The sequence below is a fragment of the Manihot esculenta genome, chromosome 13, assembly GCF_001659605.2.
Source record: "Manihot esculenta cultivar AM560-2 chromosome 13, M.esculenta_v8, whole genome shotgun sequence".
Taxonomy (NCBI): Eukaryota; Viridiplantae; Streptophyta; class Magnoliopsida; order Malpighiales; family Euphorbiaceae; genus Manihot; species Manihot esculenta.
This window is the reverse complement of record NC_035173.2, coordinates 809,383-832,397: the sequence shown is the minus strand read 5'-3', so window position 1 is coordinate 832,397 and position 23,015 is coordinate 809,383. Positions and strand designations below refer to the sequence as shown.

General features: G+C 36.5%; 2 protein-coding genes and 1 pseudogene across 3 annotated transcripts; all 3 read left to right on the top strand.

The window, feature by feature from the left end:
• The first annotated feature begins 11,303 nt into the window (after positions 1–11,303).
• Positions 11,304–13,402, top strand: LOC122721544 (60S ribosomal protein L38). The gene is made up of 3 exons (XM_043949440.1): positions 11,304–11,430; positions 12,649–12,832; positions 13,136–13,402. Exons 1-3 carry the CDS (start codon positions 11,428–11,430, stop codon positions 13,156–13,158), a joined length of 210 nt encoding a protein of 69 aa, XP_043805375.1. The 5' UTR covers positions 11,304–11,427; the 3' UTR covers positions 13,159–13,402.
• A 1,716-nt stretch (positions 13,403–15,118) lies between these two features.
• On the top strand, positions 15,119–15,674 carry LOC110630029 (annotated as a pseudogene).
• On the top strand, positions 15,486–19,343 carry LOC110630030 (probable disease resistance protein RPP1). Of its 2 annotated transcripts, none has more exons than XM_043949220.1 (3): positions 15,486–15,610; positions 16,945–17,222; positions 17,287–19,343. In XM_043949220.1, exons 1-3 carry the CDS (start codon positions 15,607–15,609, stop codon positions 18,412–18,414), a joined length of 1,410 nt encoding a protein of 469 aa, XP_043805155.1. In that variant the 5' UTR covers positions 15,486–15,606; the 3' UTR covers positions 18,415–19,343. The 2 variants fall into 2 exon arrangements, with proteins under 2 accessions (XP_043805155.1, XP_043805156.1); XM_043949221.1 differs by lacking the exon at positions 15,486–15,610 and adding an exon at positions 16,682–16,812.
• The last annotated feature ends 3,672 nt before the right edge of the window (positions 19,344–23,015 follow it).

Sequence of the window (23,015 nt, the reverse complement as noted above, 5' to 3'; positions counted from 1 at the left end):
AAACACTTTAACAAGCATAAAGGAGCTTAAAACAACTTAAACTCCAACAAAACAACTAACACAACATATAATCATGCTTTCACCATTAAAACATCAAAACTAACCGAAGCATGCAACTCATGCATACACTTCCATAACCTCTTTAAAAAACTGTTACAACTCATTAAAACAACTTAAAGACGTCCCTTACCTCCTGAAATCAGAAGAGGAACAAGCAAACTCAGCAACTCCTCCTCCAAAGCTTCAAACCCTCACAACTCTTCTTTTCTCTCAAAAACATTCAACTCACACAAATCACGACCAACCTTCTGCCTAAGCTGATAAAAGCTTGCAGATGAGTCATGGGAGACGTGGCCTTATCCTCTAGCCATGATCTGGAGGCAACAGCTGGCCAAACCACGGACTGAGGAGCATGCACAACTTAGCCGACCACCCCAGTTTCGGCTGCTGAAACTGCATGCAAAACCATGCAACTTTCGGGGGCCGAACTTAACCTTCGGGGGCCGAACATTGGGCACTTTCGGCGGCCGAACTTAACTTCGGTGGCCGAACCTGGCCTTTGTTCCCATAACCCTTTTTCTTTAAAATTCAACTATTTTCTTAATCAAACCGTTAAAACACTTTAAAACAGTACAAATACGTTAGAACATCTTTCTAATACCCTTCTAGAAATCTTTGACATCCCCGAATTCCATCGGACGGTAGAATTTCCGATGTCTGACGTAGCCGGGTATTACAATCTTCCCCCCTTTAAAAACATTCGTCCTCGAATGTTAAAAACAAACAAATAAGCAATTAAGGAAAGCCTAACACTTTCCTCTGAGAAGAGACACAGATATTACTGGAGTCAAACTCCCGGGTTATCTACATTCCCTGACTCTGCTAACTGTTATCGGCTTAATCTGTGTCCACACTCTATACTGACTGCTTCGTACTGTTGTCAGTACCCAACTGACTTGATTCTTTCATCTGACTACTGACTTTTCCTCTTTTTTTTTTTCTCAGCTTTAGTCACACTATTCTGGTTACACTAACCTTTACTTCTCTTTATTCAACCCGGTCAGAGGAGCTATACCTCGAAGGAAATGCTAGATGCCTTGCCTATAGCTTTAACTCTCTCTCTCTCACGTATGCCTCGACATGGAACTCAGGTTACAGAACTTGGCCTCTATGCCGCGTTCTCTTACAACACACTTCTCTGATTTTCTGCACTATTCTATGCTTTTGCTGCGCACTCTAATCTTTACTTGCCTTTCTTCTCCTTTACTATACTTGTTTGTTTTACCTCTCTCTCTCTACCTCTCACCATCTAGTTCCCAACTCGTAGATCTATTGTGGAGGATAAACAGCTCCTACTCGCTGTCTCCACAGACCATTAATCCTGTCCTTGGTAGGGATTTTGTTCAACTGCTCACAGTCGTTAGAAAATCTTAAGGTTTCATCCTTCGTTTCTCACACTAACACTGGAACACACTGGAACATTCCAGGGTGAGGTACTAGGTCGGATAACCTTTTTCTACCAAGCTTCTCTATACTATGCTGACTATGCTCTCTTTGCAGGTGCCATGCTATAGGGTAGAAAGAAAGAAGGAAAGAAATGGTTCCGCGTCCAGACACCACTCCTATTCCAAACTCTGACTCCCTAACAGATGGAAAACCTGACAGCTCGTCTGGGACAACCATGAACTCACTAGCAATGGGCGTTGAGGCTGATTCCCTGATCTGACTCCTAAACTCGCTCACAAGAGTTAGAACCCTCTGATACCCTTTCTTGTGTACCGTTGAGCCTACTGGGCTGACATCAAACCTCTAGGCACCTAAACTCTGTCCCTTTCAAGGACTATCTCTGATCCATCTTAGCCTCTGAACTCTCTTACCTTGTCTCTACAGACACAGATACAAGTAGTACAATGAGTAAGTAGCCAATCCGCCCTAGAATGACATCAACTAGTCAACTCTAGAACCATAAGGTCAGCTGGATAGTCTCTACTCACTCCAACCGCTAAACTGCTCTGACTGACTGACTCTGCCTCAGATGGATCATACTCGGGTCCACTAACCCAGAGAAAACAAAGCCTAAAAGGCATCCAACCCACTCGATTAACAGCTCACTAAGTCACAAGAAAGTAGAAACACGCGGGTTCAAAACAAACAACATACACATCCGAACATCCACAAGTGAACATACCTGACGTCACTGTGTTCGATGTGATAGTTTCCTACTGAGTCAGAGTGAAGATCCGAACTATAGGTAACGGACCTTCTCTCGGGAACGTACTAATGAAAAGGCTAACCCTTTCCTCTGTCTCAATTTATCACCGAATCCCAGAGTAAACTGAAAGCTCCTCCTGAACTTACCCTTAGTCTTACTCTTTTCTTTTTCTATTTCATTCTAGTTTGCGTATTCTTTTTCTTTCTTTTGTTTTGTTACTCTGATCTATGACACTTACTTTTTCCTTACTCTTATTCTTTTCTTACTCTGTTCGTTGACTTATTTCTTATCTTTGAGGGCTGCACTCGGAGATGAGAGATCACTCTCCCTATACCTGGATAAAAAGCATCTCCTAGCAACACTCTCGAATATCTTCCCTGGTTCACTATCTAGCTATTACTCATTTGGCTTTTCCTATCTCTCGCACTCTGTTCGTACAATCCTTACCATTCTTCGTTCTCACTCTCTTCGTTTAGCGGGTGGTACACCTGATGACTTGTCTGGGTCCTATCGACAACTTTTCTCTGGCTGTGGGCACTCAACCTGTTCCCCTTCTAATCTGACTAACTCCGTTGTTCTCTGAAATAAGCAAGAAACCTTTGATAACCTCTCCCATAAGAGCCTTTAGGGCTGATAGCAAACTTCTAGGCATCTCTACTTTGTCCCCTCACACATTACCTGTGATCCATCCATCCTAGTCTCAAAGCCTGACTACTCTGCCTCTGCGATCTAAGGCAGTACGATGAGTAGCTAGCCCATCCACCCCTAGAATGACATCAACCAGTCACTCTAGAACCACAAGGTCAGCTGGAAGGCACCTACTCAAAACTCGCACTCAACTCTATTGGCAGACTAACTCTGCCACTGACGGATCACACTTGAGTCTATTGACCCAAAGAGGACATTCTAATGCCAGAAGTGATCAAACCCATACTCTCGACGGCTCTCACAGCCCTAAGGAAAGCGAAACATCAAAGTCGCTATGAACAAACACATCAAAACATATGGAAGTGAAAAGTACCTGTCACCGCCATGTCCGATGTGTCAGTCTCCTGCTGCGTCAAAGCGAAGATCCGTGCTGGCACTGATGGACCTTCACCTGGGGAACCTGTGGAAGAAGGAGTGATCCCGCTCCTTCTGCCTCTGCCCTGCGCCATGGCTAGAGCTTCTGGCTGAGCCACTCTGTCTGAGACTGTCTGCTGGGACTGTGTTAGCAAAGTGGCGGTGGAACACTCACGTGCTATGTGCCCCTCTTGTCCGCACCTGAAACATGCTGTTGTCCCTACTAAACAGACTCCCTTGTGCGGCCTACCGCACCTCGGACATTTGGAGTTGTTCAAACCAGAGCTCGATCCCTCACCTATTCCCAGACCAGACTTGATCTGCTTCCAGAACTTATTCTTCTTTGATCTCCTGAGGCCTCTACCTCCTTTCTTCCTCTTTGTATCAGCCTCAGGCAGAGGGGAGAGAGTAACATCACTTGTCCCTGCAAGTTTGGTACTAGCTTCCCTCTTCTGTACCATATCTACTATATCATGGGAACTCGCCCTTGACCTATCGAAAACCCCTCCTACAAACTCATGAGCAAACTGCTCCCAGGATAAGCTTTCTACCCTCGGATCCACATACTGGGTGAACCATTCCCTTGCTTTTTCACATTTCAATGTGACCCCTGCCATTTGAATGGCTCTACGCTCACTGGCTCCCAACTCATCAGTTATCATCTTGACCGTTCTGAGATACTCAAAAGGGTCATCACCAGTCTCAAATTGGGGAACATCTAACCTCAAATAGTCTGTCATCTGCACCATACTTTCTCCAGGTGAACTAGGCTTAGATGGTTGCACAACTGGGACTACTGGTTCTATTGGTGGTGAAGGAGGTGCAACATTCCCTGAGGTAGGGTTTGCTAAACTTGGATAACCAAAGAAGGGTGGAAACATGGTATACTGTGGATGTGGCGGTGGAGATGGCAAATAAAAGGGAGGATAGGGCATAAAGGTGGGATATGGGTGATATCTAGGCAACTCTGATGTACCTCTCATCGGGTACTCTGTCCCCCACTGGTAGGATGGATACTGAGGTGGAACAAACCTCGAGGCCTGAGTGCCTCCTTGGGACTCACCCACATCGCCGCCTAATCCGCTCATGCCAAAGGCACCCTCTCTACTCTGCTCCTCCTCCTCTCTTTCTCTCATAAACCCTGACATACCACTCTGAACGACTCCCCTTCTACTCGCATCAACAGACCTTCTCGGGTCCCTTGATGTACCTTCTCTACTTAAGCTATCTGATGTTACCCTTTGCAGAACAGGGAGATGAGCATCCATGCTCTCATCCTCTGGCGGAGCTCCTGTCAATCTAGCAGATCGACGAGTTCCTCTCATCCTGTTTCTGAAAAGCACAACATCACACAAAACATCAAATGATCCATGTGAGAACACATGAATCCACAACATATATAACTAACATATCAATAATGCACATGCAGCTCATCATGGCATTTCACATCATCATGCAAGACAGGACTACACATCTTATCCTGGTGGACATGATTGTACCTATTGTGCTTCCCTTCCTATACCAGACAACACCTCTTTCCGATGTGGGATATCTCTAGTCCGTGAGCAAAGATGCTCAGCACACCGTACTCTTGAGGCCCTAAGCTCTGATACCAATCTGTAACGACCCGGAAATCGGTACCCCTTAGTAACGGTCCGAACCATCACTGGCACTAGGATCCAGATCGGCTTAAGGCCGCCGGGACCCGTAGTCAGCCAACTATACTCTCTGTGTACCTGATAAATCCCATACATGATACAAAACGACTCAACAATCCTGTAAAACTCTGTAGGCTTAACTGCTGCTGTCAGATATGTCAATCTGAAATGGCCCTCAGGGCCTATACCAGGGACTACTATCTGCTGTGGGTCAAGGGATTGAAACCCTTTTAATCTGTAACACATCCCATCGGTATCTCATCAAAGCCATACGTTAAGCCTAACTCACACATTTCTCATCAAGAAACGTAAAACAGGATACATGTACAAAGGGATTAATCATACATCACACTATGGCAAAGACACTAGAGAAAGCACAAGTCTATCCAGTAACTGACAGTACATATCGATACATGACATGACAACTAATCTGTTAATTACATCATGTCCACTATGCTATTACAAACATACATTCATGCATTACTTTCCTCTGTACTCTTGCTGACTTTGACTTCCTTCCCACAGCTATCTCAGAACCTGCAAAACTGGGGTTAAGGGAGTGGGATGAGCTCTAAAGCCCAGTGAGGAGGAACAATAAAACCAGTTCATTCATTACATGCTCTCATGAAATGCATCACATCACAAACATATCATCTCAAGGATGAACTTGTCACCATAGCCCTCTACATACATAATAGTATGTCCAACTGTGCCAGGGGCGATTAGGCCTCACCTGGACTACTCTGAAGTAACTCATATCATAACATGTCCAACTGTGCCAGGGGCGATGAGGCCTCACCTGGACTGCTCTGAGCTCTGATCTGACAGCCCAGCTGTCTCACTCATAGTACCAGGAGCGACCTGGACTATCCAGGGGCGACCTGGTATGGCTATCTCATGCCATAACTCTGTATCTGTGCTCTATCAAGGGCTAAGGATCATCCAACATTCATCCACACAAATATCAGCTTATGCAATGCAGCATATTCGTGGAATCTAATGCAATACAACCTAATACATAACATGGCATTTTATGATGCATGGATCATGCTAGATTCGTGTCATTTCTGAATGTAAAATAGTACAGTTAGTTCCACTCACCTGTAGCCACTGCTTGGCTAACTCTGGGCTACCTCTAACTCTGAGACCGCTACGACTGCTAAACTCTGCGGTTCCTCGGGTCCAATCCTACAATGGAGGATGTAAATGAGGCACCACACATACTCTATGCCACTGATAAAACAATTCCCCAAAACCCCTCTAGAACACCTCAACACATGCAGGCAAAACAAGCAAAGGAAGGCTGGACAGGGCACCTTCGGCAGCACCTTCGGCGGCCGAATGTCTCCTCCAGAGACGAAAGTCAGGCATGTTCGGCGGCCTAACTTGGACTTTCGGCGGCCGAACCTGAGTTCATCCAGAACTCAGTTTCATGCACAAGGACGCCTGCCAGTCCCTCCATCACCTGCTCAGCCCTCAATACATGCATTTAACCCCTCTAAAACATGCATAAACACTTTAACAAGCATAAAGGAGCTTAAAACAACTTAAACTCCAACAAAACAACTAACACAACATATAATCATGCTTTCACCATTAAAACATCAAAACTAACCGAAGCATGCAACTCATGCATACACTTCCATAACCTCTTTAAAAAACTGTTACAACTCATTAAAACAACTTAAAGACGTCCCTTACCTCCTGAAATCAGAAGAGGAACAAGCAAACTCAGCAACTCCTCCAAAGCTTCAAACCCTCACAACTCTTCTTTTCTCTCAAAAACATTCAACTCACACAAATCACGACCAACCTTCTGCCTAAGCTGATAAAAGCTTGCAGATGAGTCATGGGAGACGTGGCCTTATCCTCTAGCCATGATCTGGAGGCAACAGCTGGCCAAACCACGGACTGAGGAGCATGCACAACTTAGCCGACCACCCCAGTTTCGGCTGCTGAAACTGCATGCAAAACCATGCAACTTTCGGGGGCCGAACTTAACCTTCGGGGGCCGAACATTGGGCACTTTCGGCGGCCGAACTTAACTTCGGCGGCCGAACCTGGCCTTTGTTCCCATAACCCTTTTTCTTTAAAATTCAACTATTTTCTTAATCAAACCGTTAAAACACTTTAAAACAGTACAAATACGTTAGAACATCTTTCTAATACCCTTCTAGAAATCTTTGACATCCCCGAATTCCACCGGACGGTAGAATTTCTGATGTCTGACGTAGCCGGGTATTACACTGGCGGTCTTGGAGTGAAGGAAAAGGAGTGGCCAAATGTTGTGTATGTCCAAGGTTGAATGGTGCGGCTGGCTTATGTGGTCTTTTTATAGCTTTTATGTGCTGCCCTAGCTCTTTACTAGCTGTCCAAGTTGGTCTTCCTTGCTGCCCAAGTTGGTCTTCCTTGCCGCCCAAGTTGCTGCCCTTGCCGCCCAAGTTGCATTGATGAGGTGGAGCCTCCTTTTGAATTTTGAATTTTGAATGTGTAAGACTTGGGAGGCAAGTATGTCTTCTTGAGATTTGGCTTCCTCAACAAGTTGAATTTTGAATTTCAAAATTTGAATGTGCATCTTCTCGAGATTTGGCTTCCTCAACAAGGAAATGGATTCTTGAAGATTTGAAATTTGAATTTCGAACTGCTCTGCTGACTGCACTTTCCTTATTTGCCACTTTCCTTATTTAGCACTTTTCTTATTTATATTCACTTCAGTTGCAACTTGACTGGAGCAAACAACTTGTTCTCCTTTGTTCCATTTTAGGCAGTTTTAAGAGTATTTTTTCCAAATTACCTCTTTACACCATTTTCTGTAAAATAAGATCAAAACCACAAAATGAGGCAGAAAAAGTGTAAATTAGCATGAAGAACAATATGATAAAATAGTCTAAATTTGGACTGATCAGCTATCAGAAGGATGAATGAAGGTCAATGTAGATGCATCTACCGGCCCGAGTATGGGTTTTGTGGGTTTAGGTGCTTGTAACGACCCGAAAATCGGACCGCTACCGGCGCTAGGATCCGGGTCGACTTAAGGCCGCCGGGATCCGTAGCAAGCCTGACATACATCCTGGAAACCTGTTTAATCCCATACATGATCAACAATCATACATAAAAATTTAAAACCTTTCTTTCATACATCCAACTCAACCTGAACATACATTACATAACCATAATCATGACCCCTCTGTGGGATCTCAACAATGCCTCAATGGGCAATACATCATGAGATGAGTTGGCTTTCATAAACATTATAAAACATAACTATAGATCATGTATCAAAAGGGATAACAATACTCATAGGGTCAAGCACATCTATAACCTCAAAAATCTCATTGCAACATACTGAAATCTCTTACATCACATTATAAAACAATTGTCATGTCCACCATCTAACTATTACATACATACTTCATAACTCTGGCTAACCTCCTGGTCTACCCTGTACCTGCACATCTGGGGTTAGGGGAGAGGGGTGAGCTACAAAGCCCAGTGAGCAGAATAGTGAAATCATATATTAAAATCTCATGCTATTATGTAATGCAACACATCACAACTAATCACATCTCGGATGGTATTGTCACCAATAGTCCTCTACATAGTCCAACTGTGCCGGGACGTAGAATGGGTACAACCGGTCTTTCCCTTATCATAACATATCATAACATACCAATGTGCCAGGGACGTAGAATGGGTACAACCTGGACTTTCTCTTACATCGTGCCAGGGACGTAGAATGGGTACAACCTGGACTTCCATACCATCTCATGCCATAACATCATCATATCATATGAGGACTAAAGGATCATTCAATAACCAATCCACATCAACATCATAAATGCAATACAACATATTCGTGAATACTAATGCAAACAACCTACTATATCTCATGGCATTCGTGATGCATGGATCATGCTCAAAATTCATATTTCATTCATTTTAAAACTTAAAGTTTATTCCACTCACCTCTAGCTAGCTCTGACAAACTCTGTAGCAGCTGGCTCACTGCTGGGGTCCTCGGTTCCTCGGGTCCGAACCTACACAGGTGGACTCCAATGAGGGACCAAACATACAAAAACATAACTCTAATATACTCCCCAAAAACCCCCTAAAACATCATGAAAACATCACATAAAAACATGCAAGAAATGGCTGAACAGGGCACTTTTAGCGGCAGGTTCGGCGGCCGAAAGTCCCTCCAGAGCCGAAAGTCAGGCAGGTTCGGCGGCACCTTCGGCGGCCGAAACTCCCAGACAGAGGCGAAACTCATGCATGTTCGGCGGCACCTTCGGCGGCCGAAAGTCCCAGACAGAGACGAAAGTCTCTTTTCGGGGGCAACTTCGGCAGCCGAAAGGCCTGCCTCCCCAGCCATGTTCGGCAGCCGAAAGCTCCTTCGGCTGCCGAACCTGGTTTCTGCCAAAGGGCAGAAACTTGGCTCCCTTATGCATTTTTGCCTCCAAACTCACCAATCATGCATAAACTTGTTCTAAAACATGCATACATACCATATATCACACCTAGGGGTCTCAAACTATCAAATACCCCAACTACAACACTCCCACTACACACAATCAACATACATTGTTCAAATCATCAACAAAACCCATAAACTCAACTTAAAGCCTAACATGCATTTCTACCCATAAAACAACTTAAAACTTACTTGAAACACATAAGGAGCTTAAGATCGGCTCTTACCTCTTGAAGATCGAGAGGGAGACGACCTAAACTTGGAGATCCACGAAAATGAGCTCCTGAGTTCCCAAAGCTCCAAAACTTGTTTCAAAAGTTCAAAACCTTCAATGAAAGCTTAAAACTCAAGAAAAATGGTGGGGATTTGAAGGAAGAACACTAGATTCGGAAGAGGGAGGTCGGAAGCTAGCTGTGGCCGAAAATGGGAGGAAGCTCGCCCATTTCGGCTAAGTGCCCCTTTTATAGTGGCTGGCCAGGCCACGTTCGGGGGCCGAACTTGCCTCCGCATGCATGCCATGTTCGGCGGCCGAACTTGACTTTCGGCGGCCGAACCTGAACTTCCCTCGCTCATGCTTTCGGGGGCCTAACGTGCCTCCAAAACGCATGCATGTTCGGCGGCCGAACTTGACTTTCGGCGGCCGAACCTGGGTTTTCCTCCAAAGACTTTTCATGCAAAAACTCATTAAATTTTCATACTTAAAACCATGAAATACCTTAAAACATTTTAAGAAAACATGTTTCTACCCTACTAGAGACTTCCGACATCCGAGATTCCACCGGACGGTAGGAATTCCGATTCCGGAGTCTAGCCGGGTATTACAGTGTTGTTGTACGTGACTCATATGGGGAGTTTGTGGCGGTTAAAGTTTGACGTTATCCAGGTTTCTTCTCAACAAAAAATGCAAAAGCTATAGGCGTTGTTGAAGTTTTAAGTTGGATAAAGAGTGAAGGTTGGCAGCGAGTTCTGATTGAATCGGATGCCATTTCAGTTGTTCAAGCAATTAATTCATTAGATTTTACCGTTAGATCATCTTTTGGTTTGATTTTTAGTGATTATAAATCTTATTAAGTGAGATCGTTGATACTAAATGTTGTTTTAGCTATAGGTCTGTGAATGTGATTGTCCATTTGTTAGCAAAGGATGTCCATTCCGAATCAAACTCGAGAGTTTGGTATGTTAATCTACCTCTTTTTATTATGACTTCTTTAATGCAATAATAAAACAACGAATGTTTCTTTTAAAAAAAAATTATAAAAACTAAAGAAAATAAGTATTGATTCAAAGTGAATGGACAATTAGAAAACTACTTAATAGCAATAATGTATTTTTTAAAAAAAAATTATTTAATAGAAAGGATATGTATATGATATTTTAATATATGTATTAATTATGAAATAGAATCAAACGCAAAAGATAAGGATTTTACACATTGGGATTGTTAAATCTTCACAAATTTTACAATACTATGCAACTTCGCTTATAAAAAGGTCTGCAATTGATTGTGCATTAATCGCCTTTTGCACATTGGGATTGCTAAATAAATTACCAAATAAAATTGGTTTAATTCAATATCAATATTGTTACAAAATAAACCTAAATCTTGAATTTTTTTTCTCAATGAATCGAATAGATCGATTTTAATTTAATTCAAAATAAAAAAAAATTATTGAGTTATTTTAAACCGAGTTAAAATCAAAATAATTTATCGTTTTTGGATTTACAATTGAATGGATTAAAAAGATTTTCTCTTTTAACCCTTAAAAAACCGGCCATAGGCCATGCGACTGCAGGAGGGTGATGAAATCAGATGGGCCAGTCGGGCCAGTGCAACGACCCAACCCATAATAACTAAACGAGAAAAAAACAAAAGGGGCATTTACGGAAATGTAAGATTTGAAAAAACAAAAAATTGGGGATTAGAACTTCTAATCCACACATATATAATCGCTAGCAGCTCAAAGAGACGACTCTGGTTCGCTGCTTCCGGAACCGAGCTCCTTTCGACGAGAGGAAGGAAGAAAATGGTAATTTCTATGCATCTCTATTTGGTTTGCTTTCTCTTTCTCCTTGTCAAGAAATTTGATAGCTTAAAAAAGGAATTTCAAAATTCGAGCATCATTGCCGTTTTATGCTTATAACAGGATTGTTTGCTTCCTAGGTGCAAAAATTAACGGGGAAATCTCCAAGTCTTGATATTTGCTTAATTTAGGTCTTTGCAGTAGATAAAGCTGTATTGACAGGAGCATTATGCTATATTTTCTCGTTATTGGATGCACAACAGTGATGAAATTGGATCTCTCTCTCTCTATATGTATATGTACATATATACACACAGACGCACAGAGTAGAGCTATATCGATTGTTGTTAGATTAAAGATAGGCTTCTTGCATTTAATAAGAGCAATTGGAGGTAGAAGTTATAGTTAATTACTTAATTACTCAATTCAAACACAATATGAATAACATACACCCACTGGAGTTTTCCGCATTTGGTTTATTTTCTACTCTTTTTAACCTGAGAAGGTAATGGGAACATGAAAAATTTTATTAACATCTCTGGAATTGGGGTTTTTTTTAGATGTCATTTGAAGTAAATCTGGATTACTCTGTGGACAGCTCCATGCATTTTGATGTTGCAGATACTTTGACTTTTTTGCAATGCTAATAATTGACTTGTAATCAAGTTAACTTTGTTATGGCTATGGTTAGAACAAATGACATGAACAGTGTGCTTCAGGATATGGCCTGCTGAGCATAGCTTTTTCTTTCCCCTATTCTTCTTCTTGTTCAGCCAAATTAGCTATGCTGCGGGAGAGCCGTATCTCAGTTGTTCAGCATTTGGAATCTGTTCATCTAGACAGGCTGTTAATTTTGTAATTATAGTTAGAATTCTTAAACAACTGAGGGACAAGGCCTAAATACAGTTCCTTGAAGTAACTAACTAAGTTTCCAAATGTTAGATAGGTTTTCTTATGAGGAAATTGGATAGTCTTCCGAGAGAGCCTACTTTTGTTTATGGGAACATGGCTTGGCTTGGTTATGTGCTGTCTGATTACATTTATGTGTGGATGCTACTTGCTAATCAAACACTTTGCTTTTCTCCTGATAGTGTTTTTTATTATTTGATTTTGATTATATGCTTTTTCGTTTATCCAACATCTTATCGAACTTTTGTAGCTTCCAATAATTGAATTCTGTAATAGTTTTGTGATTGTGACTATGCTTTGCTTTTCCATAAACAGCCTAAGCAAATTCATGAGATCAAGGATTTCCTTCTTACAGCAAGAAGGAAGGATGCCCGTTCTGTCAAGATCAAGCGAAGCAAAGATGTGGTGAAGTTCAAGGTTCGCTGCTCCAAGTACCTCTATACTCTTTGTGTGTTTGACTCTGAGAAGGCTGACAAGTTGAAGCAATCTCTTCCTCCAGGTATGAACTTTCACCTCTTTGCTTTTTGTTTTTCTGTGGTTCATTAGGTAGATATAGTAATATTCTATGATCCTGGTATCATTGTTTTGTGTTCCAGTTTGTCAGTGGAAATACATTTCTTATGTATTATCCACATGCTCAAAGTGTGTAGATTTGCAATAGATTGTTGGAGCTTAGAACTTTGCACTACTTTCGCTTCTCTCTCTGTCTCTAAGATCTCTGGACAGTAGGAAGGATTCTATTGGGTCTCTAAAACATGTTTTAGGTTATGTCTAATTATGGGTCCATATGCCCTGTTTGTAGGTTTGAGCGTGCAAGACCTGTGAAGAAACGGACAAACTTGAGTTTTGGCCTTACGAAAATTGAAGGATCTAATGCTTGTGCCTTCATTTAATTTTTATTTTTATTTTTATTTTCTTTTTGAATATGCTGGTCTGATTTTGTTGGTTAGATATTATTATGCTTGAGATTTTAGATTTGCAGTGAGGTAGAGATAGAAGATGGTACTCTCTGTTATAGGATATGTGATTCCTTATTGCACTTGGTCCTCAGCTTCGCATGTTTTGTTAATTCTGGACTCTGGTACTTTCATCTGTCAACGAGGTTCCTTCCTCTCACGTTTCATACTCAACACAATTTGAATTAAGATGAGCAAAATAAGACATGCAAACCCATTGAAAAGCTATTAACCATAGAATCAAGTAATTTAGTACATGTCCCTAATCATTCACATCGAATTCCACCCAATTGCCAATTATAATTTTTAAAATTAATACCCATGTTAAATTCATAATTTGTTTTCTTTTCTACTTGAAAAAACAAAAAATTCTACTTGAAATCAATTTATTTTCATTTCTCTTTCCTTTTTTATTAGATTTTAATGTTTTAAATAATCGAATTTACCATAATTTTATAATCAAATGTAATTATCGTGCGAACGATATTCTAGTTTATTCCGATGCATGTGCTTGTAGATCTTGCAATAACATTCTAATTCAATTATTTGAAAAAAATAAATTAATAAAAACTATAATCTTGAACATACTCTAATTCAAGTCACATTAAACATGTTCACACTCCATTGTCAAGTCTTCACGCGCTTTCTCTCTCTTCACAAGGAAGTCTATCAATTTGCCTAAGATTCATCTCACGAACATGTAGCCCTTGTTTAACATGTTAAATTTTGAAATAATTTAAAAGAAATGATTTTTTTTTTTTAATTTTATGTTGGAAAAATCATTAGTATAAGAATTTAATTTTCTTAAATTTTTATGGGGATTGATTTTGAATTAAAAGTAAATCTTACTAAAATTATTAAAATTTTACAAAAATAATTTCATTTAAAGTTATTTACATTAAAATTACTTAATTAGCTCTTGAAAATTCTTTTTATTTTTTTCCTTTATCCTTTGTTTTTTATTTGTTTTAATTTTAATTTTATTTTTATTTTTAATTAATAATTACTCCTTACAAAAATTATTTTAATTTAATAGTCACTATTAATACTTAATACATTTATAATATTATTAAAAATTTATTATATTGTTTTATTAATTTAAAAAATTAATTTTTATATTTTTAATGGTAAAAAATTATATAAAATTTAAAATTTAAATATTATAAAAATATTAATAATATTTTTTCAATAAATATGATAAAAATTATTGTTATTTATAAGTATAAATATTTATATTTATACAATTCAAAAATAAATAACAATAAATAAATAAATGATCAAAACTCAAATCACATGCTTATATAATAATTTTCTCCTTTTGTATTCCTTCCTCATATGAGACCATATTTCACTCAATTACATATATATATATATATATATATATATTTTCAATTGATTATGACTGAGATTTGAACTCGAGCCTTGGAGATGAGTTAAATGCTAATGAATTAGAACCATTGATTATATATGCATATGTTCTTTTTTACTAAAATATCTATTATTAACAATTCAATATTTTATTAAGATTGACATCCCCACATGAATTTTCTACTTCCACTCCATAATTTCAACTTTTTATTTGCCTTCAAATTGAAAATTTACAACGATTTCCCAAGGGATGTTAAAACTTAATAGAAACTTTACAAATTTTCCAGCAAGTTACTCAAGAAGTGGTCGTCAGTGTCAGGGGAAGTCACTTACTCAACTACTCCTGATCGGATTGCAGGGAAGTCATTGATCAGTAGCTTTAATTATAACAGCCGCTACAGGTGCTCGAACAAATTATAATAATCAGTAAACACAAAGAAGCCTTTCACCAGTTCAATTCCATGGTTTTAATTACTGACGTCTCTTCTTCTCCTTCTTCGGAGTGGAAATATGATGCATTCCTTAGTTTTCGAGGCACAGACACCCGCAAAAGTTTTTATTAGTCATCTGTACTAAGAGTTGCTTCATGAAGGCATCAACACCTTTAAGGACGATCGAGAACTTGAGACAGGCCACAGTATTTCGCAAACACTTCCTAAAGCAATAGGAGAATCCAGAATCTTAATTATCATTTTCTCAGAAAATTATGCTTCTTCAACATGGTGTTTGGATGAACTTGTGCAAATTCTTGAATTCAAGAAAGCTGGGAGGCAAACAGTTCTGCCAATTTTCTATGGTATGACTCCATCTCAAGTGCGCAAGCTGTCGGGGAATTTCGGAGAAGCAGTTACTGACCTTGAAGAACGTTTTAAGGAAAACGTTGAGGAAGTTCAACGATGGAGAGCAGCAATGACAGAAGTCGCCGATCTCAAAGGATGTGAATTGCAAGATGGGTTAGTGCAACTATATTTTCAATTCTGTATTAGATTTTGCTGCTCTGGAAACTCTCTGCTTTAACAATCTGATTGGCAAGTACTTGATGATATGATTCAGTGATGGAATATTTTTTATGCAGGGATGAGTCAGAGTTTATTCATGAGATTGTTAAAGACATAATTAGCAAGTTGGGACGATTTAGCAAGGACATAACCAAGGGTCTAGTTGGAATGGAATTAAGGTTAGAGAAAATGAGATCCTATCTGGACATAAAGCAGTCCGATGAGGTTAAAATTATAGGTGTCTGGGGGATGGGAGGAATAGGAAAAACAACTATTGCTAGTGTTGTCTACAAACAAATGTATTCTCAATTTGAAGAGAGCAGCTTTCTTGCAGATATTAGAGAAGCTTCTAAAAGACATGATGGTTTAGTTTCTTTGCAAAACAAACTTTTATCTGCAATCTTGAATAGGGATGTAAAAGTACATGATGTTCACAGGGGAATAGATGAGATAAGGAAGAGGCTACGTCATAAAAAAGTTTTGCTCATTCTTGATGACGTTGATGAACTGGTTCAATTAGAGTATTTAATTGGGAAAAGAGATGAAAACTGGTTTTGTAAGGAAAGTAGAATCATCATAACAACTAGAAATAAACATTTGTTGGTCCAACATGGAGTGGATAATACATATATGCTTGAGGAGTTAGATGGGCATGAAGCCCTTGAACTCTTTTATTTGAAAGCCTTTAAAACTGATTGTCCAACACGGAATTATGTGGAGTTGTCTGACCACGTTTTAAGATGTGCAAGTGGCCTCCCACTAGCTCTCAGTGTTTTAGGTTCGTACTTGTTTTCTAAATCAATAAAAGTATGGAAGAGTGCATTAGAGAGACTAAAAGAAATTCCCAATGAAGAAATTCTAGGAAGACTTCAAATAAGTTTTGATGGGTTGGATGAAATAGATAAGAAATATTTTCTGGAGAGGATGAAAATTATGTGAGAAAAATTCTAGAAAGTTGTGGATTCTACCCAGAAAATGGAATGAGAGAACTCATCAATAAATCTCTAATAACTATTTCAGACAGAACTGTGTGGATGCATGCTTTTCTTCGAGAAATGGGACAAGAAATTGTTCGTCGGGAATCCTTTATGGGGCCAGGACAACGCAGTAGGATATGGCTTTATAAGGATATCTATAATGTGTTGATGAATGAAACTGTAAGGATATCAATTGTAATACAATTATACTTTATTACTTAAGGAGCTGTCAACATAAATTAAATTTCTAAGAAGTGTTTCTTCTTCCTTTTTTCTTCTTTCCATTGTTTGTTACTGCTGTTGATGGTTCAGGGATCAGAGAAAAAAATGAAGGCCTAGTCTTGGATTTACTTGGTAAAGAGGCAGAATTGATCAATGGAAAAGGTTTCTCGAAGATGAATCATCTAAGACTGCTCATTCTCCGAAATGCGAGCATTTTTCATGGCCTTGAATACCTGTCAAATGAATTGAGATATCTAGAATGGCATGAATTTCCTTTCAATTCTTTGCCATCAGCTTTCCAACCAAGTAAACTTGTTGAGCTTCACATGCACCATAGCAACTTGAAACAATTATGGGAAGAAATAAAAGTATGTATAGACTTTCACTATTCTCGTTTTTCATAGTTGAGTCTAACTCTATGTCTTTTGATAGCCTTTGCAGTTACTGAAGGTCATTGATCTGAGTTATTCCAAAGATTTAATTAAGACCCTGGACTTTAGAAATGTCCCAAATCTCGAGGTGTTGAATCTTGAGGTTGAGGGTTGTACAAGCCTAGTTGAGGTGGACCGATCCATTGTATTATTGACAAGGTTGGTTTGGTTGAACTTGAAAGGCTGTGAAATCTTAGAAACTCTTCCAAGTGGCAACTGGAATTTGAAGTCTCTCAAGATTCTTAATTTGTGTGGATGCTTGAAGCTTAGCAAACTGCCTGAGGGGTTAGTAAGTGCGACGAGTTTGGAGGTGCTTGATGCGGCTGGCATTGGTTCTGGACAAATGACATTGGCTAAAGCATGTGATCTCCATAGTAATTATTTGGTGCCTGCTACGAGGAACCAAAAACCGCTGGCGTTCGCTTTCTCGAGTCCACAAGCCATGATGAAACTGGTTATGAGTTATTGCGCCTTTCCACAAGTTCTGAATAATCTGAGTTGCTTGTGGTCTTTGGGGAAACTAAATTTGTGTGGAAATCATGTTTTAAGCATACCTTCAAGCATCAACCAACTTTGTAATCTTACAGATGTGGATTTTTCTAATTGCAGAAGACTTGAGTCCTTGCCTGCTCTTCCGTGTAATATTGAACGTCTATCTATTGGAAATTGCACTTCATTGCAAGCGCTTCCAGACATGGCTCAACTTTCTAAACTTACAGATCTTTGGATGCCAAATTGCAGAAGACTTAAGTCATTGCCTACTCTTCCACCTAATATAGGATGGCTATTTATTGAAGATTGCACTTCATTGCAGACACTTCCAGATCTAGTTCAACTTTTTGAACTTATAAATCTTGTGATTTATAATTGCTCAAGACTTGAGTCACTGCCTGCTCTTCCGTCTAATGTTGAAAGTATAAATATGCAAAATTGCACTTCACTGCAAACTCTTCCAGAAATGGTTCAACTTTGTAGACTTGCAAGTCTTCGGTGTACTAATTATACGAGCCTTCAGTTGTTGCCGGACCTTCCTTCAAACGTTCAACATCTATATATGGAAAATTGCACAGCATTGAAGCATTTCACAATCTGTTTGAAAAACAGAATTTGGAGAAGAGTTTTTATATAGGTTTCTCAAATTGCTACACATTGAATTACTGTCAAACTAAAATTAGCGTGGCATTTGCATGGTTGAGAAGTTGCTTGCTTTGGTTATATGAAATTCGGAAGCTGACGAAGATAGAAGAAAGCTGCCAAAGTGAAGAGGATTTGGAAGAAATTTGCCATCAGATCTGAACTATCTTTCTCAGTATACTTGTCAAAAAAATTTTTCTTAGCAGTCCCACCCATTCTTGTCATTCTAATTTCAACTTTATCAACAATGTTGTTACAGAGATGTAATAGTCCAGAGATTGGAGTCCCTGACCTCTATATATACTTACCTGGGAGTGTAATTTCAGATTGGTTCAGCTATCAGGGAGACCGTAGCCCGTTGAGAATACAACTACCTCCATTTGAAACTTGGTGGAACATTGCGGGTTTTGCAGTTTGTGATGTTTTTGGGGGAAGAAAACGTCTTGAACCTTTTTGTTGCATTGAAGTCAATAGTAAAAGTGGAGTGGCTTGGAGTAGGCTCTACCAGGTCCCAATTCCTGGAGCTTCAAAAGTTGTATCGGATCATCTTAGCCTGTTCTTTGCTGCAAGTGACAAGCTAGATCCGGACAAGGAATGGAATCCAACTGAGCTTTTTCTTGATTTCCCCGAAGAGGAAATCAAGGAGTGTGGAATCCGTGTGGTATACGAGAAAGACATACAAGAGCTAGTGCAATGACTTGTGAATATTGAGCGAAGAAAATAAAATATAGAGGAACAAGAAGACAAAATCTAAAGAAGCAGCAAGGAGAAGGAATTAAAAACCAAGTCCAGAAGATAACTGCATTGGTTATTCAGAGGGAACTCCAGAAGGAGGACTTGTATAAATAACATCTTTTTTATTTTCTGGTGTTTGAATTATTCAGAAAAAAGTAGTCCATAAAAAAAATTAATTTTCTGATTAAATACACAGGTTTTCCTTAGAAATATACATTAAGAAGATCCATTGATAATCATGGGATCAAATGGTCCATGAAATTTTTTAAATTATCTATGTAGATATAATTTTAAATATATATATTATTTAATATCTATAAATTTAAATATTCATATTATTTATTTTATTAAAATCTAAATAAATTTCCTAATAACTTTTAAATAAATTACTAAATAACTTAATTTTATAAAATATAAAGATATTTTCACCGTGTAATTTCGATATAAAAATAATTTAATAAATTTTAAAAATTTAGAAACTTAATAGTTATTTTCTCATAAATAAAATTGCAATGTTAAATATTATTTTATAGTAATAAACTACTCTTATTTCAATTTAAAAAATTTACTTTTAATTTTTGATATTTCAACTTTAAGTATACTGATATTTTTTCTTTTTAAAAATATTTTATAAGCTAAGTTATTCATATTTATTTTTTATAATTATTTTTTATTAATAATTAATAATAGTTATTTTTATTTATACGATTGAAATTATATATTAAAATATTTAAATTTATAAAAAAATAAATTTTAAATTAAAAAATTATTATAAGTAATGATTAGATTATTTAATATTTTCATAAATTATTTAAATATAAAAAATAAATTTAGAAAAAAATGAGTCTAATAAGTTATGAGTTTGATTAATTTTTGTTTTTTTAAAAAAATAATAAATATAGATAAAATTAAATAGTAGTTATGTCAATATGTTAAACTATTCAACTTAAAAAAAATTAAATGAAAATTTTCATTCTAGCTTATAAAATTTTATCTATATAAATTTTCTCCAATTACTTTGACTCTCAACTTAAAAACTTTATTTCTAATATAATTAAAGATTTTGCTGAAAAAATAAAATTGGACTTGACTTAAATTTCTAGATTCTTCACTGCATTCTATGCTCAAAATTTCATTTTCACTGGCGCAGTTCATTTTCCAAGCCAGATCCAAGTTTACCAGCAAAAGACTGAAGCTTGCCTACAGTCAAAGATCCACACGTAATGATTGAATTTAATTTAGAATTTTGATAATGCAGGGACGAGTGATCAGAGTTCATTCATGAGATTGTTAAAGACAATTATTTTCGATTAGCCTTTTGATTTTAGTATAAATTTTCATGCCATGCTATTTCTCTAAAATTAAAAAATTGAAATTAAAAAAATACTTGTAAATTAATAAAGATCATGGATTAGTACATGAAAGAGGAGAGATGGAGGACAATTATTCCATTCTTCCAAAATTTTAAAGAAAACAGAAGCTCGAACAAGAACATGTATAAAAGAGACTATGCTCCTTTAACCATTTGAATGCTTCAGATAAAGTCAAAGTTTCTGAAATCAGTGGTGAATATATTATACCAACATATATGAAACATCCTTGGGAGTCCATTAACAGTCAACCAAGACCAACAGCAGCACCGCTCACTGGTCCTCTTGACAAAAGGAGGAGGAGGAGGTTTGTAGATCTAACTCAAGAAATAAAGGAAACATTTTGAGCAGTGTAAAAAGAAATAAAGAACACATAAATGTGGATCTTTTTATTCAAAAATTATATAGAATTTATATTCATATTTCTTAAATTCATGGTGGGTTAGATCCATCGAAAAATTATTCTCTTAAATTTAAATAATAATTCAATTTGATGCATTTCAAATTACCTTAATATCATATACCAAAGTCATAAATATAATTATTAAGTCAAAAAAGCCAATTTTTAAAAATATAAAAATTAATCACTTTAGTTTTAATTAATTATTTATTAATTTATCATTTTATTTTTTTAGATTAAATTTCTATTTATTTTTAAAATATATTTTTTACAAAAATATTTTTTTATCAAATGAAAATTAAATTATTTTTTAAAAATGAAGAAAAAAAATATTTTTTATGCTTTAAAAAATTTATTAAAATCTCAATATAAATTATTTTAGTATAAAATATATTTTCATAAAAATATTTTTTAAATATAAATTATTTTTTCAAATAAACAGTCTAAACTAGTATAAAAAAAATTACTAAGGCCAAAACATAAAAAAAATAAGTACAACCCTAAGTCTTGAAAACAAGTACAAAATTAAGAAATTTATATGCCCAAAAAAGATAAGCCCAAGAGAAACAAAATTAAAAAAACAATACGAGTATAAATAAATTAAATTATTCGTGAGTTATTTAAAATTTAATTCGATAAAAATTTGACTAATTTCAATTTAATTTTTAAATGAATCAAATTTAAATTTAATTTTTAAATTCATTTAATAAATAAGTTAAATTTAAATTTTATAATATTCGACTCGTTTAATAAATAAGTTCATTAAATATATTTAAATTAATATCATGAAAAAAAATAAATTTAAATTCTATATATATTTTTATGAATTATATTTCTATGTAATTTAAATTTTTAATATTTAAAAATTTATTTTTATAAATTTATAAATTAATTTATATATAAAATCACTTAATTAAAATTATTTAATTTTAAATTAAAATTTATTATATATATAAATATATTAAATTATTAATAAATTATTTTAAATTAAGCTCTAAATAAAATTTGATTTATATAAATTTATTTATTCAATAAATTAAATTTAAATTTATTAATATTCAATTTGAATTTGAAAGGAGACATAAGTAAAATTTCAGTTCAAATTCAACAGTAGATCAAAAAGATTTTAGCTAACTACATTTGAATTTTTCAAAACTCCATTCAGTGGGATTTGTTTACATTCCCACCAACAGGAGGTGAAGATGACTGAGGAATTTGTCTGCCTGAAAGCTACAGCGGCGCCCACATCCAATTTTGGATGATTCGCCATCACAATTGATGGCGATCATGGTGAAAAGACTTATCTCACATTATACTGCAAAAAGTCAGCCTTATAAATATTCATTAAAGCCTGGGGAAGAAGACAACCAAAGAAATAAAACTTCTAGATTTGAGAGGATGAGGACAAATCCATTGCATTCATAAACGATTGAACCTGAAATAAAGAAGAATCACCCGAATCAAAGTAATATCGCCAAAAGTGGGTGGATGTGCTCTCCGACAACTTCTAAATGTTTGCTGAGATCCAAATCATCGAGCACCACCAACATCCTGCCACCGGAAAAAGCCACAACGAAGCCGATCAAAGGGATATTCAACCTGCAAAAGCTAAATCCCTTGATGTTAACTTTTAAAAAATGGCTAGAGTTTCTATACTTCCCATTTTACTAAAAAGCGCTGGAGTTCTCAACTCCCTTGATTTTTGTAGAGAATGTGTTTTTGTTCGTGTGATCTAACAAAAATAATATTAATATATTTATTCAATTCAAATTAAAAGAAAGAAGATTAATTTATATTAAATACAGATTAGTTTATTAATATTATTATTAATATCGAATTAATATACATTAAGTTCATTAATAATATCCAATTTAATAATGTATTTTTTGTGTGTTATCCAATAAATTTATGTTAATTAGCAGTAAGTTAAATTTTTATTAAAGTCTATAAATTATAAGTGTACTCTATTAACACATTATAAATACTTAACTAATATGAACACCAATTGTCCAATTAAAATTTTATGATAAATTATGCATTAATTATTTTATCATATAATATTTAATTTTGAACATAAATCATATTTAATGT

Bases quoted from the DNA above. Each gene is read 5' to 3' on its own strand.
- LOC122721544 (XM_043949440.1), top strand. The intron at 12,833-13,135 runs GTATGAACTTTC...CCCTGTTTGTAG, and splicing joins GAAGCAATCTCTTCCTCCAG to GTTTGAGCGTGCAAGACCTG.
- LOC110630030 (XM_043949220.1), top strand. The intron at 17,223-17,286 runs GTATGTATAGAC...GTCTTTTGATAG, and splicing joins AATTATGGGAAGAAATAAAA to CCTTTGCAGTTACTGAAGGT.